Below are 17,591 nucleotides of genomic sequence, written 5' to 3' on the forward strand. Positions count from 1 at the left end.
CCATGTGGCTTCCCGGGAAATCTTGACCATCCTGTATAATCCTATATGTAGCTGATAAAATGTTCATGACCCACCAAAGGTTTGGGGATAAATGCCTTGAAAACAGTTTTTGGATTATTGTGAGTCTGTATAGATAATGCTGTATAACATTTTCAGGATGACCATGACTGCAATATCAGTTCAATTTTAAATCACACATTGTGTAGGCAGAAAAATGGTTATTTCCAAGATGTTAAAAAGCTAATCTATTCTGATAAGTTTTTGTATCTTGCATAGATATAGATTTTTTTTTTTTTTTCCATTTAATTTTACAAACCAAGTTGGGAGCCTTGACATTTATTGGGCCCCCATATTTTTCATTTATATTCTCTCTAGTCTTCACCATCTGTTATGACAGTAAATAAGTTTCAAATAAGCCATATCTTCCTCAGCATGAGTTGCTTTTTCTGAAAAAAATAAAAAAATAAAAAAATAAAGTTGCAGTTGGATGTGATATTTGAAGTCACAGCTTGTCTTCAAATATTTAGTAGCGTATTCGTGTGCCAAGGGATATCAATCTGCCATTTGATTTGCTTACAGTATAATAAAGATTATCCATTCCCTTCTTTCATAGATATGTCAAGGCTTTTAATTACAATAGTTTGGGGAGTAGCTCTTTCTACAGCCCTTTTTCCATTTTGCATTGACTTAATATCCTTCTTTCTTATTTTTTTGCACATTAAATTCCAAAAAATATAGTCTTTGACTTTGGTGGATTTTTTTTTTTGACTTTGCTAGCTTTTTTTGGTATGCAAAAATAAGAATTTCTACAGAGATTTTTTTTTCCTCTTATACTTATTGTAGGCATCAGGGTAAATTTGAAGAGCTATATATTATTTGGTTTTTATCTTAATCTTTCTTTGTTGTGTGCCTTGGAAGAACACTTCAGCAGAGAAAGGATGTGACTTGGATGTCAACTTTGTACAGGCATGCCACTTTGCTTTCAGATCTTTTCAAAATAAATGATTTGTCTCTTTTCTTGATTGAGGCATTTTCTTCATCCTTTGAGGATAATGATGTAAAATCACAGATGGTTTTTGTTTCTTGTCTAGTAAACTGCAACAAATGTTTCCTTAAAACTTTCCCGAAGTGGTTCTTCTAACAAGGAAATGCTCCAAACCAAAAGTATGCCTGAAACAGTAAATGTTTCTTGTGAACTATATTTCTTACATTTTTTTTCCACTGCTCAACAACTTATCTCTAGCCCTTGAGCTTCCCAAGGGCTTCCTAGATATGTTTGCCAGTAGCCTATGATAAATCAGTATTTGTAGTTGCTTATGCTTTCTACCTGCCTTCTATAAGTAATGTTCTGCAATTCAAACCATCCTTATACCAAAGTACTTTTTTTGCATCCACTTTTGATATTTCTAAAGGCTGTATATATTTTTACCTGGTAGATATTTAGATCTGCTTCTTTTATCTGTGTTTGGGTATGTGGTACCAATTGCTACTTTCAAAATGGCCCCAGAAAAGTTATGATAAACGAGCACCAGCTTTGCAAAACAAAGAGGAGCTGAGGTTGACTGCAGTATGATTTATATGAAAAGACTCAGGCAACTTCTGTAAAAGCTACAACATTCATTATGCAAAGGTACTTCTGAGTTAAAAAAAAATAAAATAAAATTGTTTTATAGCATTAAAATAAACTCTATGTTATAGTCAAGATTGATGCACAATTAAGATTAACCTTTTTGTTTGTAGGAAGATTTCACTAACATTTTGATATTCATAAGCTTCCTACTATAAAAATAAAGCTTTTATTCTTATTTTTATATATGCAGTAGTTTCTCCTTTTCTACCTGTAAATAGAGTAATTGCACTTTGTTATGATTTTCTAGTATTAGATTAATTTTATAGCATGTTCTGAAATTTCATTCTCGTTCAGCATCAATCTTTGTTTTCTTTTTATTACAGAATTATACTTACAAATAACATCATTTCAAAACAATAAACATAAACATATAATGCAATATAGCAGGTTTATGGAGTAAACATTTCATTTGAAAGAAAATTCTACTAGCCTATGCTATTACTTCACAAAAGTGGCAAGGTCAGAAAATTTGAGGGTTAATAACAAAGATATTTATATCCCAAGATGGGGACACAAATATTCAGGGATCAGTGACTAAACTTGAAAAGAAAATTTAGGAGGATATTTTGTCTATGGTTTATCTCTTCCAGAGAAGGGGTCTTCGTTAAAACACTGATTTTCAATTTAGAGTTAGTGTACAATGTAAGGTACGTTGTATCAAAACCAAATGATATTCCACAGAATTAGTTTCTCGAAGCTTAGATTGTTGAGTGTTAGGTATTTCAAAAGAGAATTAAAAATCTTCCCACACTGCCTTTGCAGACTAAACGACTTCTTGTTAGTATGGAAAGATGACAAATATGAAGCCAGGTGGTTAGTGCAAGGCAAGAACTGTTTAAGAGATTTCTATTTTTTTTCCATAGAAAAAGAATTGGAAGAAGTATTAAAGCTACAGAATAGTATTTCTGATCAAAGTGTAAAAAGTGGAAATAGGAAGTAGTCAGGAGATTCAGAGGGGATTTGGAGACGAGAAGGGTTTTGACCCTTGGGGGTGTCGGTGAAGGATGAGGAAAACTAAATGGTCTCTTGATCACTTCTGCTCACTTAATATAGATTTGCTTACCAGAAAACTCTTTGCTTTATCAGGATCTTTCCCTGGTTCTATTTATTTATTTATTTATTTATAAACAGCAGCAGTAAAAATAAAATTAGAAATATATTGGAATTATATCTATGTCAAAAGGAGACTTTACAATTGGAAAAATTTGGAAAAGAGCACAAATTTCTGTCAGTTAAATGTCATTCTTCTATAACTTTTCAATGTAGAATTGCACTTAAATTTATGCTAAAGAGCTTTTAGAATCGTATGATCTTGAATTCTGAATGAATACTTATATCTAATAATAAAAGTAAATGTCACATGAAATAAATATGCAATAAATACAATATAATTTGAAATTTGGTGTATTTGCTTCACTTTATTTTTGAAAAACTAATGTTCGTTGACTGGTATTTCCTTGCTACCAGTATTTACAAATAATTATGTAACAAAGAATGAATCTGACATCTCCAGTTTCCATTTGCTGTTCTTTTTCTAGACAATACATGTAGATTATTAGGTTTTCAGTACTTTGTCCTTCTTCAGTCCACTAAGATACCATTAATTGTCCTGAGATTTCTCTGAGCATTTAAGCACCTGGCAGATTATCAGATCCCAATAATTTGAAAATCTCTAGCTCACTGAGTACTTTTCAACCTCTTATTTCTCCTTCCTAGGCTGAGATTTCACCTGTTGATAATTTGATAGGTGTTTGAAGGTGGATGCATGTGTTGAAAACCTTAGCATTTTTCATGTTTTTTCTTGATAATGCTATTGAATACTGAAATATTGAACACTTTTCCTACTGCTAATGTGCTTACAGCATGACTGACTTCTTTTTTTTTTCTTTAGTAACCTCAATGTTTCTTGCTACTTGCATCTCTTTTTAAATGTCCTTCCATATTTAATCCTATATTAAATTGTCTTTTACACAGTCCCTTAGCCATCTCACCTCATTTCCACTTTCTGCATCCTCTCTTCTATGTGAGACCAACTCATGTTTAGTGAATTCATCATTTGATCTGCATGCTTAAATTCTATGGATTTTATTTTTCTATCTTTATTCCTTTCTGGGGGTTCTGAACTCTCTCATTTAATCCAGCTTGCCTTACATCCTCCCATTCTCAGCAAGTTTCTTTCTACAAATAGGAATAGCATTTCTTCTATCCATCTTTAGTTGCAACAGCTGTCATTGATGCTTTCTTAGAATTGTACTTTTTTTTTTTTTTTTTTTTTTTTTAACACATTTAAGTACTTTAGATGCCTTGTTTTGGCAGATTCCTGTTATTGGTGATTTTACCTGTATCTCACAAAAAAGCCTTATCCACCTAATTTTCTTGATCTGGTATTCTGTATTAGATAGCCATCATGATAAATGCTATGTTCTTTATCATTGTATGTAATCTTGCTCTTTGCATTGCTGATCTGGAAGCAAATATATAAAGTGTTGTCTTCTAACATAGAAAAATGATGCAAGGGAAGAGGCCAGTTCAGGCAAAACTCTAAAGTGCTATCCTTCAAAGTCAAGCTCTTGGAGGCTTAATTCAGCTGTAGGAGCAGAGAGGGCGACCTTATAATATTTGCCCTTTGAAATGTTATCTTTCAGAGGTGACCTTTAAGCTAACTTGGGAGTCTGGCAACCTGGGCCCTCAGCACAAGATCCTTTTCATTGTCAGCCTCTCACAGTTGGTATCTTCTCTGCCTTTGTTCAAAATAGAATCTCCTTCCCATTTTGCCTGCTTTGCTTCATAACTCTCTTCTAACTCATACTATCATTCAAGTCAAATAGAGTTAGCGGACTGTTGCCTTTCTCTTCCAGAGACATCTCTGAGTTTATAATTCTGCTGTGTTCTTTACAGACTTTATTCCATCTAGGTTAAATATTCTTCTTTGCAGTAACTTTGCAGTAACTATTCAAGAACATTGTAGTACTATGGGAGGACTTTGTATTCTGGCAGCATTCCATACTCATTTTGGAGTTTAAGCAAACATTAACCGTGAAGTTAATCAGAAAGGAGCTGAAACACTCTCCTGACCTGGCAGGAGCAAATTAAGAATGTGACAGCATACAAAATTATGGAAAACTATATTAAATCATATGAATGGTTTCCAAGAACACAAGAGTTTGCATGATTACCAAATCAGCCGTTGCCATCTTTAGCCACGACCATTGTTTAGGCTTGCTCATGCTTGACCAGGCCGTGACTAATGCAGGTGTTTCTAATAGCAGCTTTTAAGAAGTCACGCATCCATTTACATAGCTTTTGGAGTTCTGAACCAAAGTTATGTATTTTAATAATGAGCTACGTAAAATAGAAGGTGAATTTGTATGAGTGAAGTTGAAAATTCTTTGAGAGTTCTAATTATAGATCGGATCTGTATTATTCATTTCAGTAGCTATTTTGGTGTCTTTAAAAATATTGAAAACAGTTCTCTTTTTCTTTCTTCATGGTCTCATCCATGTTGCTTTGCTCAGTGTGCTGAAGAACCCTGCCTTGCTCCCTGAAGGCCCCTGGGCAGTGCACCAGGTGGGCACGCTCTGTGAGATGGAGTCACCAGGCCTGGGGCCTGTCCCTAAACTCCTGCAGCCTGCCTGCCATGTCCCTGTCAGCACTCTGCTTGCCTTGATTCATCTGCCCTCTGTGAAAGCCATGACCTGAGATGCATCCCTAGTTCATGGGAGCTTGTACATCTTTATCAACAAGACAATCATGAAAGGGAGGGCCTAAAAAGCCCTGTGAGATTTTCAGCTTTGACTTCTGCATTTTTCCACTGCATGGCTAGGGCCTGTCAGCACTTTGTTCCTGATTAGTCGGGCAGCTAACACAATACTGCTGCTATCTCTGTACTTCTCCATACTTTTCTGAACTGCATTGTGTTCTTGCCTTGTCAGTGTATTTTTTATCTGTACAATTGTTTCTTTGCTTGAATTCAGTATGTTTGTTTTTCTAAATGACAGCAGAACTGGTATTTTGGTGTACTTCCATATTACTCCATCAATCACTGGAAAAGGACGTTGACACAGTGTTACTTTTGTTTTAAGTAAAACCAGGCTGCTTTTATTATTTGTGTGTGTGTGTGTGTACTATTTTCCACTATTCCCTTTGGACTGGGAAAATTGAGACTTCATAGGCCTAATCTTCTCAGCTAATATTATGAGCTACAGCTAAGTAGCATTTGTTGGAAAACAACAAGTTCATTCCATGTACAGTTCATTCTTCTGTTTGGCATAGATATAATGGATATAGCACATGAATTGAAACTGTTTTTTCCCACTGTATGACTCAGGTTTTATTTATATGATTGCTAGCTAATTGTATTTGAAAGATTGTGTTTATTTTTCAACTAGAAGATAAATTTTCGACTCTGTATCTCTAGTTAAAATGAAACAGTGTAAGGTAATACAAAGAACAAATATGCAAGAGAGTGCAAGATGATATGAAGGAAAGAGAAAACAAGAGGGAAAATCAGGAAATGTGGAGAAGATCAGATCAGAAAGAACCTCTGGTTTGCCAGGAATTAGGTCTCTGGCCATTGGATATAAATTTGTTAGATTGATTAAAGGCAATATAAAGGCAAATGGGTAAGATGAAGTCAGAACACTTCTCTGGAAGCATATTACGGTATCTGTAATATGCCAATTTCTAAATGAAAAATAGTAGTGGAGAGGTTGTAGTTAGTAGTACTAGCAGTATTTAAAGAAAAGGAGTTACAGTGTGTGTATGTTTGGCAGTTTTCCTTCTTTCTCAAAACAGTAGAGAGAATTGCTGTGTGTCTGACAGCGTGGATGAAGGCTAAAGGAAAGTAGATGGCTGCAGACTGATGTCTTCACTGTGACTGCAGATCCCTGCAGTGTCAAAGACCAATAAATAGAAAAGGAGAATATGTGAAAAAAATGGGTGTTCTCACTGGACTGTGGCTGGTTAAAGTTAACAAAAACTGCCTATGTTTTGAAGAGAATTGGAAGTGCTAAAGGGTTTGAATAATATGTTGTTATACAAAGGAGAGAAGAGATGATCTAGCTAAAATAGTTCTTTGATAGAAATGCTGCTTCTTCACTCGTGCTTTCAGGTCATTTATAATCGTAGCATGGTTAATATGCTGTAAGATCAAGCCTTGAAATACTTCTTAGCCATATTGAATGTTGACCAGTTCTACCAAACATTTCCAGCCCCTTAGCTAGTGTTAATATTCAAAACAAACAAACAAAAACCCTTCCCTCCCATTTATGATTATTCTATAATAAATGTTGAAAGAACTAACAACTTTTTTTTTGAAAACAATATAATTATCACAATCCATACAATTGTCATAACTATCAAATCAATACAATTAGTTTGGTTTTTGTAAGGGTCCAGTGATAGCTATCAAAAAGATCTGGCTTAATTCATATATAAACAAATTTGGTAGTTACAGGCCCCCAGTTATGGACAGCTCAGATGTCTCTGCTCCTTTGCAAGCCCTGGGGCTGGAGTGGAAGCCATGAATTGCTGTGGAAACACACTGTGGTGTACAGTTTTGGGTAGAATTTGTCCCCTGTGATCCGTATGGTGTTCCACGTGCATAGCCAACTTACTCAGCCGTTGCAAAGAACGTGGCGGGACTACACTTACTGAACAAATATTATTCTTCATGAGTAATTTTCTTGCCTGTCGTTTTTTGGATAAGAAGCAATTTTTAAAATGTGTTGTCAGAAATCCATCCCTTATGCAATAAAAAACTCAAAAGCTGTGCCTGATGACATACAAGATGTCCAGATCTGCATTGGCTCCTTCTCTGCAATCTGTTTACAAAAGTTAAAAAATGCAGCAGAATGAGTTGGTTTGTAAAGGTGCTTTTTTGAATGCTAAATCATATCTGCAAAACTAAAATGCTAAAATTTGTTTTGTTTCACTATACAAGAGTCTTCTGAAACAAGTTTTGAGTTAATCTGATGTTTAAATTTAAATTAATTAAAACATAAGAAGAATTTACATTTGGAGTCCATTTTTCCCTCTCAATTGAAAAATTTCTAGTAACTGAGGAAGTAAGATATTTCTCTGTGGCTTATATGATCATTTGCATTTTTTGCAAAAACATCTGAAAACTATATATGCAATATTTCTTTTCCATTAGTATTCATATTAAACTATCACATAGTATTTTTTTTTGCCTAACAAAAATCTCTATCAAAAGAATTTTGAATTTACCGAAATGTTGGTTATCAATACATTTTTAATTTTTAAAATGCTTATTCCCAGGTATTTCAAAGTTCTATTTGGTACCTGGGTGAGTAATCTGCATTGTAAAGATGTGGTGCATCTTATTTCACATTGATTTAATGCACGCTATTAGCATATCTGAAAATTAATTCAATGATTTCATGCTTCTCTTGAGATCTCTGTAAGCCTGCAGGGATTTGGAAAATCCCAAATAATTGTTAGGAAATCCTGCAAAAGAAACAACTTACTTTGTCTTCGATTTGCAGCAATTCCAGTTAGTGGAGTACAAAGTGTCTTCTCTATCCACTCCCTTGACCGCTATTAACTATTTTATTTTTTTTAGCATGTCTGTAAATTTACAGAACTGTATGTCAGGGGTCATATTATTTTTGGTCAGTTTTAGTAGCTTCCCTTTGAAGAAGAGTCCTTCCGTTTCCCTCCAACTACCCCCATGACTGGCACAGAAGACTGAAAGGCCATGCGTCCACCAGGATACATGGCATGCGAAACCTCGCAGGGTTAACTCCTCAACGTTCTCAAGGAAACAGCTGCTGATGTGCTATGCTCGTTGCCTGTCATGCTGATTAATACCGCCCTAGTATTTCCTTAAGTGTCCCTCGCTGACTGTGTTTTTTGTAGTCGCAGTTGGAATCAGAGCTCACTGACTGTTCTGTTTTCCGTCTGTCAGCACACGGAGCCTCCTCTGTGCCCAGTTCTTAGGAGTTGCACCAGCACAAGTAAAATAAATAAAATAAAAATAAAAATATAATAGTAACAATAACAACAATAATAGTAATTCTGGTTGAAGAATTAAAATGTGCGAGAGCTATAAGAATTTTTTTAAGGATTTTAGGCAGTGGGCTGAAACAAGTTTAAGAGTTCCTAAGACTTTCAGTTCTGTTTCAATTTTTTGCCCAATGTGAGCATAAACCAAGGAGTTTTAGGCTTCTGGAAGCTGTCTGTGGTGGCAGCATGTCCCAGCTGGCCCCTCACAGGGGCAAGCCAGGGTGGGACTGGTGTTGCTTCGAACATGCTCCAAAATTCCATCTTGTGACTTGCTATGTTTGTATCCACCTCTGAGCCATACGGGAAAATTCTGTTAGTTTAGTATGAGTACATGTAGTAATGCAATTACTGGTCTGTGGTGCTTTTTTGTTTTGTTCTAAGTGTTGCATGACATAGTGCTGTTAGTGTTTTTATGGAGTAATGATGATGAAAGAGGAAATTGGATTCCAGTGGCAGGTCATCTCTAGGTTAAAAGAGGGAAAAAATACTCATTCTCTGTCTCAGTTGTGTCTCATGGAAGCAATGGGACCTAAAGATCCAGGTCAGGCATTTTGTACACAGTGGTAATCTAAAATATAGACATAAGACACATCCCTAAAAGTAAATAGAAGGGTAAAATGGAACTTTATTTACACAAGATAAGTATATGTTGAGGTAAATAAGTTAGAACTAGTCCATGTGCTATAAAAATATAATCTCCTTGTCCTGCCTGAACCTCAAAGTTTACATTATTTCATCTGCCAATAATCATGTGCAGCTATCAGGATTTTGTGAGCATCTTCCTACCAAGACAAGTCTAACAATAAAAGTCAGTAATGCCTCTTTATTCCATGAGCACTTACTGTATATTTTCACCACGGTCTTCCACAAGCATATAGAAATTCTAGGGCAGGGGCCAACACAGTATTAAAATACAGAGAAACTCCCCCCATGATTTTATTTTATTTTTTGAAGTAGATAGTCTTTCTAATGCTTCAGGAAAAAAAAAATATATTTTGAGGAATATTTGTAGCACCTACACTTTTATTTAGTACAATTTTACCTTCTCCAGAGTAATATTACTTAAATAATAATAATTTAGCTGCACTAGTTCTTATTAGCTCTACATGTTTCATTTCTTAAACTAAAATTTCATTTTGTATAAGAAGAAATGTAAACAAGATAAAACAGATATTTACAAAAATAATCCTTCTGATTGATTAGATTAAAATCAAAATTTCTCAATTTGCCTGTGGAAATACATTAATGTAATGGACTCTTTTCGGAATCAGCAGACAGACAGATTGATGTGTCAACAGAGAAAAAGCAGAGAAAAGAGTTATAACCATCAATGTGTCTCTCATTGTTTGACAGTGATTTACTACTATCCAACAAGTCTGTTAGCTTAACTTTCAGACTGAATTATTCACAGATAGTGCATTACAGTAGAAGCATTTTTTTCTGATACATAGACCAGTGCAGTGGCCTCCCAAGACTGCTCCTGCAGAGCTATCACACACTGAAAGACATGATCTGGCAGCCCCTTCTTGTGCAGAATCCTAAAAAAAAAAAAAAAAAAAAAAAAAAAATGCCGTAAGATCTTGAATCCTAACTGAATCAGATAAGAAAATCGTTTTTCCTTACAGCTGTTTCAGAGTCATAACATTAATTTTTCAGTGTGTTATCACCGGATTTTTCAGAATTTATTGCAGCAGAATATTTACATTTACTATTCATAATCATTGTATTATCAGTTTTAAATGTCTGTACCTCTATTTATGATCTGGAAAAAAAAAAAAAAAAAAAAAAAAAAGCTTTGCTGTTGATTTTAATACAAATTAAAACCCGGTCCTTAGTATTGATTAGCTTAATTGTCCATTCTTTCACTTTGTCACTCCTACCAAAATAGTTTGCAATCAAAGGAGGCTGCACTCAAAAGAGAATTATATCCATATAAGACGTGTCAGAGTAGGAAGATGCTCACATTCATTTCTGGTATAACAATGAAAAGGTGCAAATGCTATTTTTAAACTTTCAAAATTAATTATTCTAAAGGCATATGCTTTCAAAAGAAAAGGATGATTTTGATCAGAGTGCACAAGGTTGCAATTCTATCTTGGTTTCCCTCTATTATTTTGGTAAATATAATTTATACAGATTAATATTATACTTCTCGCTATATTTTTCCTACTTAAAAGTTTCATGTGTTTTTGCTTTGCTTTTTCTGAGCTTGACTAGAGATAGATTTGATCAACTGCTGCACCTTTTGCATCACTTGGAAAACCGTTGTGTCCTTAAGCCTTTTTTCAGTGATGTGGTAGTTCTCCCAGTAGTTTTCTGTAATCTGTGTTGGCATTATCAAAGGGCATCCTTATGTCCCTGACTGTCATGGCTTGAATACATGCCGATAATTATATTTCTATCCAGAAGTAAATTTATCGGTTCAATACATATACAGTTAATAGTGACTTAACTCTTATTTGCTGTATCTACCTCTGTTGCCTGTTCTTGAAAACTCTTACAGTTTTTATATGTATTAATTTGATACTTGAAAGAAGTACATCATGCCATCGCGACAGTGTCTTGCACATGTACCTTTTCAGAGATGCTGTGTTGGCATCTTTCATTTCTGTAGCATGTTGCGTTACATGCAATTAGATGTTAAGCACTCTTGCTGATTATACAGTCACCAGCAGTTTATAGTTTTGAGACAGTTTTGCACAAAGTTGGAATATTCATTGAATTTTCAGAGAGGAGAGGGATGTAGAATGCTTGTCACAAAAAGACCTTAAAAAGAGCAAACCAGTATATTTAGATTGTGCATATTTTATGTGAATAATTTCTACTTGGAGGGGGAAATTTTTAAAATGTCCTTGGGAAACTTAGATGAAGAAAAGAACTCATACGTAGTAATGTTTAAGTGTTAGCTAAAGCTGATCTGTTGTCAACTTGTGAGTGTTGTGAATAATACAGGAGATCTCAAATACAAAATCATTTCATGCCACAATTGTTAATTTGCTTGCAAAACATGACTGCTTATTCTGTTACCAAAAACATGGCAATGCGACATATTGTATTTGGACTCACTCATCCACTTTCTGGGGAAGTACAAAAAGAGGGGAGAGTAAGCAGGCTTCATGAAGTTGCACAAGGTCAGTCCACAAGCACGAACCACGGACACTGAAACATCTATGACTCAGAACTGAGTGAAATGTATGTCAGGCTGTGTTTCATGGTCAACATATTTCATTGGTCATTCGTTTAATAGAAAATGTGCTACATTTTCTACTCTTTATATTCTCTCTCTATGGGCATGGCATAGCATGAGAAGCAATATCAGTTTTACGAGCATAACGTAAGGAAATTCTAAAGGCAAAAAAGTTTGTTGTCAAAAGATCAGCATCAATTACTAAAACAAATAAAACAAGGACTGAAGAAGAAATTGTATTTCTCTTACACAAATGATTCTATTGCAATTCAGCCATCCCATCTTTTAGAGAAAGTTGAAAGTTTACTCTACTCATATATGTGACTTACGAAGTGTGTTTCTCCTTTAATGTGCTCGTGTGTTAGAAAAACAATTTTATGATGTTGTAGTTGTTATAGTAACTCCCCCTTTTATATATATATATTAAATGTATTGTATGAAAACTACTACATGATAGCATCTTTTTCCAAATTAATTAATTAATTTTGGAAAATAGACGTGGTTTCAGGACACTTGTGAGGATTCTCAAGCAATTTAGTGTCCTTTTGACTAAAAATCAGGAATTCCCTTCATTAGCAGTTCACCCGTGTGATAGATCTGGAATCACACTGTACATTGCAGTGACATTACATGTTGTACGTCAGACCTCAAGCTCATTCACCAGCCTCAGAACATCATTTAGTCCGTGCTAGGGAACACAGGAGTAAAGTGTCTAAAATCTGCTGGAATTTATTTTTTCCTTTCTGCATAATTTCTGTTATGGCTGTAGGTTTCCCAATCATATCACTAGAATATTTTGCCTAGAAAAAAAATATTTTTTTTTTTGTATTCTGCAACGTTTTCAGTTTTGTTTTGTTTTTTACTATTCTGGGGTTAAGCATCAAATGATAGTAGTTTATAAAACAATTGTTAAAACTAGAAGTCCAGTTATTCTATATCCTTGACATGAAATATTGAGACCTCAACTAATGTTTCCAATGCATTAATTTGTCATGTTCCTTATAACTTTGCTTGCAAGTTCAGGGATCTTTTATGGATTTATTTTGTGTTTTTTTAAAAATGTTCCAAAGCAAACCAAAGTTGCTGATCAGCTTGGGATGGAAGAAACATACTGAGTGGAAATCTCCCCACAAAATGGAATATATTTTGTCTATCTAGAGATATGCACCAAATTCTCTTTGGACAATTTGCGTTCTGCATATAAATAATGCGAAACATACAGTCTGGGCTGATTTAATCCAAATGTAAGCAGGTTTGTGTAGCTCAGACCAAAGTCCCTTCGATGGCCCTTGCTCTGCTCACCTGAAGTGCCAGAGAGCCACTGCTGTGCAGCGATGCTGGCGCTAGGTGGGCGAGTAGTCCAGATGTGCTTGTCTTCTCTGCTGTCCATAAATGGACATGAGATTCTAACTTACTTGCTTCATTTGTATTTGTGGGACCAGGTGGGATGGACCCCAGTCCTGTACCTTTTACTTTTACATATCTTTAAAACAGGGGTAATACTTGGGTTTGTTTCAGAAGAGATGTGGAACCAAATATATCAAAGTTTGTGCTGTAGCTGAAGCTATGGAACTAGGCATAAACACCACTTCATTCCCCACAGAGTTTTCCCATAGTGTGTTAACACAGCATTTCTAAAAATAATAAACATTTGATAGATATTTATTGTCAAGATCTTTTGGCATAAACATCTTATTTATTTTTTTTTATATTAGTGTCCTGCCAAATCTTTGTCTTTTGCTCTCTTTACTTTCTGGAGACTTCAAAACGATTGCCTAGGGGCTTTTCAAGGGAAACAGACTTTTTTTTATAAAATAGCAGCAAAAAGGGTAAATTTTGGCATTAAATTAAAAGACAATTAATCACTTTTCTGCTACTAAATTAATTATCATCAAAGGTTTCATTAACAGCAGATTTCTTATCAGCAAAGTCAACAACAAAATTGGAAACTGGACAATTTTCTCCCATTATCAAAGACGAAAACATTTTATGGCCCTTTTTTCTCAGTTTGTCCTTTTTAGAAGACTGCTACAGCATGCAGAGTGGGATTCAAAAGTCTTCAAATCTCTTCCTTCATTCTATGTTTTAACTGGAGTTGGAAAATGTGGTATCGAAAAAGGGGATTCAGTGCCCATAGTAAGGAGGGTTGTTTGCTTGCAGAGAGGGTCAGCACAAGTGTAGGGCCCCTTCCTATCTTCGTCTAAGGCCTTTGGAAGGGGGGTACATTGTGGTATTTAACTGTCTCATGGAGTTTCACTTCCCACTTAGAGATGGCATGGCACATTCATTGTGCAGCTCAGGGTACAGCGTTAGGTGGGCTGGAGCTGCCGCCTCATTCATTGCACAGGGACTGATGCAAGGGCTCTACAAGGCTTGTGGGCTATAATTATCCCTAGTAATTTAAGAATCCCATTACCTTCTGCAGATGGAGGTACAGTTTAATCAAATACAGTGGTAAATCTGCCTTTATTAGGCACATTCTGTAGGCTATTATGTAGGTGTTAATGTTTAGAATGTGTCTGTATTAAAATTCTTCCCAGGTGAACAGGCACAAGTTTAAAAAAAAAAAAAAAAAAAACTTGCAGCAATGAGCAGCAAAGTTTTTTTCTGGTTTGGTTTGTTGTTTTTGTTTTGATTGTTTGCTTTTCTCTTCATTAGTAAATTGTATTTTGAACAAAGAATATACCTATAATCCAGGGTTATGATTTGCACCACTGTGGTCACTCTGTAAACCAGATGGCTACATTTGAAAATTAGTTGCTGCAGACTAATTTGGTTAACAACTAACCAAAACCATTTAAAAGCTGAGCATTTGCAGCAGTGTATTTTTCTATCAAGATCACAGTTTCCAGAGTTGCCCATAATTACTTCAAGTGAAGGGATGCAACCCCAGATCCTTTATAGATCCAGTCACGTTAGTTTGTACTGCTTTTCCACTATGATTTGTCCATGCTGAACCCTGGTTTGGAAATCTCTATATTAACATTGTAATTCTCTTTAGGATTTATCTTCATTATTAGTACCTGTGTAGCAAACAACAGTTTCTCTTTAGCCAGATTGCACTTCCAAGGTAGCTCAGCTTCCACAGCAATGTATGTTTTGGTTTGTACAAGACAGATCTGCAATAGAAAGGTACTTCTAAAGGCCAGCAGCAAAGGTACAATTGCAGAGTTGGTGTTTATGAACTATTGCCTTAATCATACTGATAGTTGGTCTGCATTTATCACTAAAAGCACATTTTTGTAAAGCTGCCTAATCCCAAGGTTTCACTCAAAGTCTGCAGAGGTGCTGCAGTGATCTCAGATACCAGGCAGAGCTCTTCCGTGTTGCTGTTAATGGTGTGTTCCCATCATAAATTTCAAAAAACCTGTAGATGGGCATTTCTGGCATGCTGGCTGAAATGTTAACTGTTGGGAATGCCAGACCTTTCTGATTTAGGATACTTTTACTATCCATGTTTTGAGGATAAGCAATAGAAAACACCTTTTGAAGATGTCCACTACACAGCTCAGATTTTAGTCTTCTTGTTCCGGTTCCCAAGCCACTTCCCATTAACAAAATCAGCTTTTCATTTTGAACTTCAACTATCCAGTTTAGGGATAAAACACAGAAATAAAAACAGGTCTATTTTATTCTATATTTTGAAAAAATTGGCGGTGAGGGTTTGTTTTGTGTTTTGTGTGTTTTTTTTTTTTTTTTTTTTTTTAAAGACTATCTTCTGAATTACTTGAACAAGCTATATTTATTTAACATTAACATTAATATTAACATTAACATTACTTAACATATATTTAAATGTTAGACATGTATGTTAAATATATTCATTTGGTGAGGGTTATGCTGTGCCAGTGAAAAGCACAACACGAAAATGTTGGCAGCAGTACTAGTTCTGCAGAATTTAACAGTGGAATGGAGTAGTTACTGTGTTTCAGAAGGGATTAAATGTTTGCTCTGTTACTGCTGAATATTAAGTGTTTGGGAACAATAAAGCACCCAGTCCTGGCTCCTGTGAAATTTATAGGCACCGCTGCTGGAGCTACTGCCCTTGAGAAAGGGCTGTCTACAGTCATGAGCGTAGAAGTCAGGACGTAAATTGGGACTTCTTTTCCACCAGACTATAGACCTGAGCTGGTTGATGTCTGACTAGCAGCTGGAGGCCCTGCCAGTCCCTGCACAGTTTTCACATGGCACAGGACCCTTGGACTAATGTGCTTGAGTCAGGATGGGTAGGACAGTTCCGCCCCAGCATTTATAAGCTCCACCAGAGCCACAGTTCCCTTCCAAATTACTCAGTCTCTGAAGATGGGAGTAGGCCTATTCATACGAATAGTAAATCTGGCTTGAAGTATAGCAGCCTGTGCTTACATAGACTTCTGTGTTTAGTAACTCATAATGATATTTAATGTGCCTTGTAGCCTCTGGTTTTAGTAAAAGCACCTTTTAAGTAGGATTACAGATCTGAGCTATTTCATTGGATGCAAAAGATGTGCAGTTACAAATGGCAGCCTGCAGTTACTGTAATGAATGTGATCACATCCAGAGGAAAAAAAAAAAATGGAATGAAGAATAACAGCAGGTTTGAGAGGTGCATTTAATTTTCATATCATATATTTTAAATTAAATTATGAGTGCAGTATGAGCAGGATATCTTCTCAAAAGTTAAAGGCTAATCTTCGATGCTGGTAGATTTATCTATTACACACTGACTGCCATCTAGATGTATGGTAATTGTGAGTTTGACTTGCTCTTTCAATCTTGAGAAAATAAAGGAAATGGAAATAATGCCAGCTGGCTTTTTGTTCCAAAAAAAAGAAAAAAGAAAAAGAAAAGAAAAAGCAAGCATCCAATGGTGCTGATAGTTGCTTGCTTTCTGGGCAGAAAGCAACATCTAATTTCCATTTATATATCCCTCACTGGGATAATGTTTTCAAGCTTCCTCGTATAAAATGAGTTAAAATAGTTTCTCAGTTAAAAAGTACCACTACCAGGATTCTTGTGTAAAAATCAGAGCTTTTAACATCCATAATCTGATGTCCTGCTAGAGTTTGCCCAGCAAATGGAGCAGCAGTACATTTGATGTTGCAACTTGAAAGGCGGATGGTGATGTGATCCAGGTGTTCTGCATTAGCATATAGGCACAATAAGGTGCAAAATGTATACAGTTGGCTAATAAATACTTCACTCTAGACTTTCCTTAAATAAAGGAGAAGGGTTGTTTTAGTCACGCTTATGTTTCCTTTTTTAATATTTTGAACAATTTTGTCATTAGAAGTAAATGGCCAATGAGAATATCCTTAGTTGTCTTGAATGAATGAGACATTTACTGATCTGCTGTGCTGGTAGCTACTGGCACCAGCTGACATGGGAATTCGGATGAAAGAGTGCCAAATAGGGGGGGGGGCTATTGTAAAGTAACTACAGTGAAATGGAATTTAGTTCTTTTTGACAAGCAAATGAAGGATTTAAGCTACAAATCTAAAGGTTTCTAGAAGATGATGATATGCAAAAACACTTAATTCAAACAGTCAGCCATCACATCTATAAAATAAACTATTTTTATCAGCTCTTAACCAGTAAATGTAACACATTTCATTGGCAGTGCTGATTTTTCTAGAAGTATAATGAAAGAAGACCACTCCCCTAAGGTATTTAAATTGGAATTTAAATGGTCCATCAAGTGACCATATCTGGGGCTTGAGAATATTGTCTGTGATCCACTTACTGGTCTGTAGAGGCCCAGGCCCAGGT

General features: G+C 35.5%; 1 protein-coding gene across 2 annotated transcripts in view; it reads right to left on the minus strand.

Annotated features, from left to right (window-relative positions):
- Nucleotides 1-367: 367 nt before the first annotated feature.
- The window catches only part of DACH2 (dachshund family transcription factor 2), a 354,632-nt gene continuing 337,408 nt past the window's right edge, over nucleotides 368-17,591 (minus strand). For both annotated transcript variants that reach the window (XM_084293884.1, XM_084293882.1), the window contains exon 12: nucleotides 368-446. In XM_084293884.1, coding sequence (XP_084150010.1) covers nucleotides 379-446 — 68 coding nt within the window. In that variant the 3' untranslated portion in view covers nucleotides 368-378. The remainder of the gene's footprint in view (nucleotides 447-17,591) is intronic.

Source organism: Netta rufina, assembly GCF_964035555.1.
Source record: "Netta rufina genome assembly, chromosome: 12".
Lineage (NCBI taxonomy): Eukaryota > Metazoa > Chordata > Aves > Anseriformes > Anatidae > Netta > Netta rufina.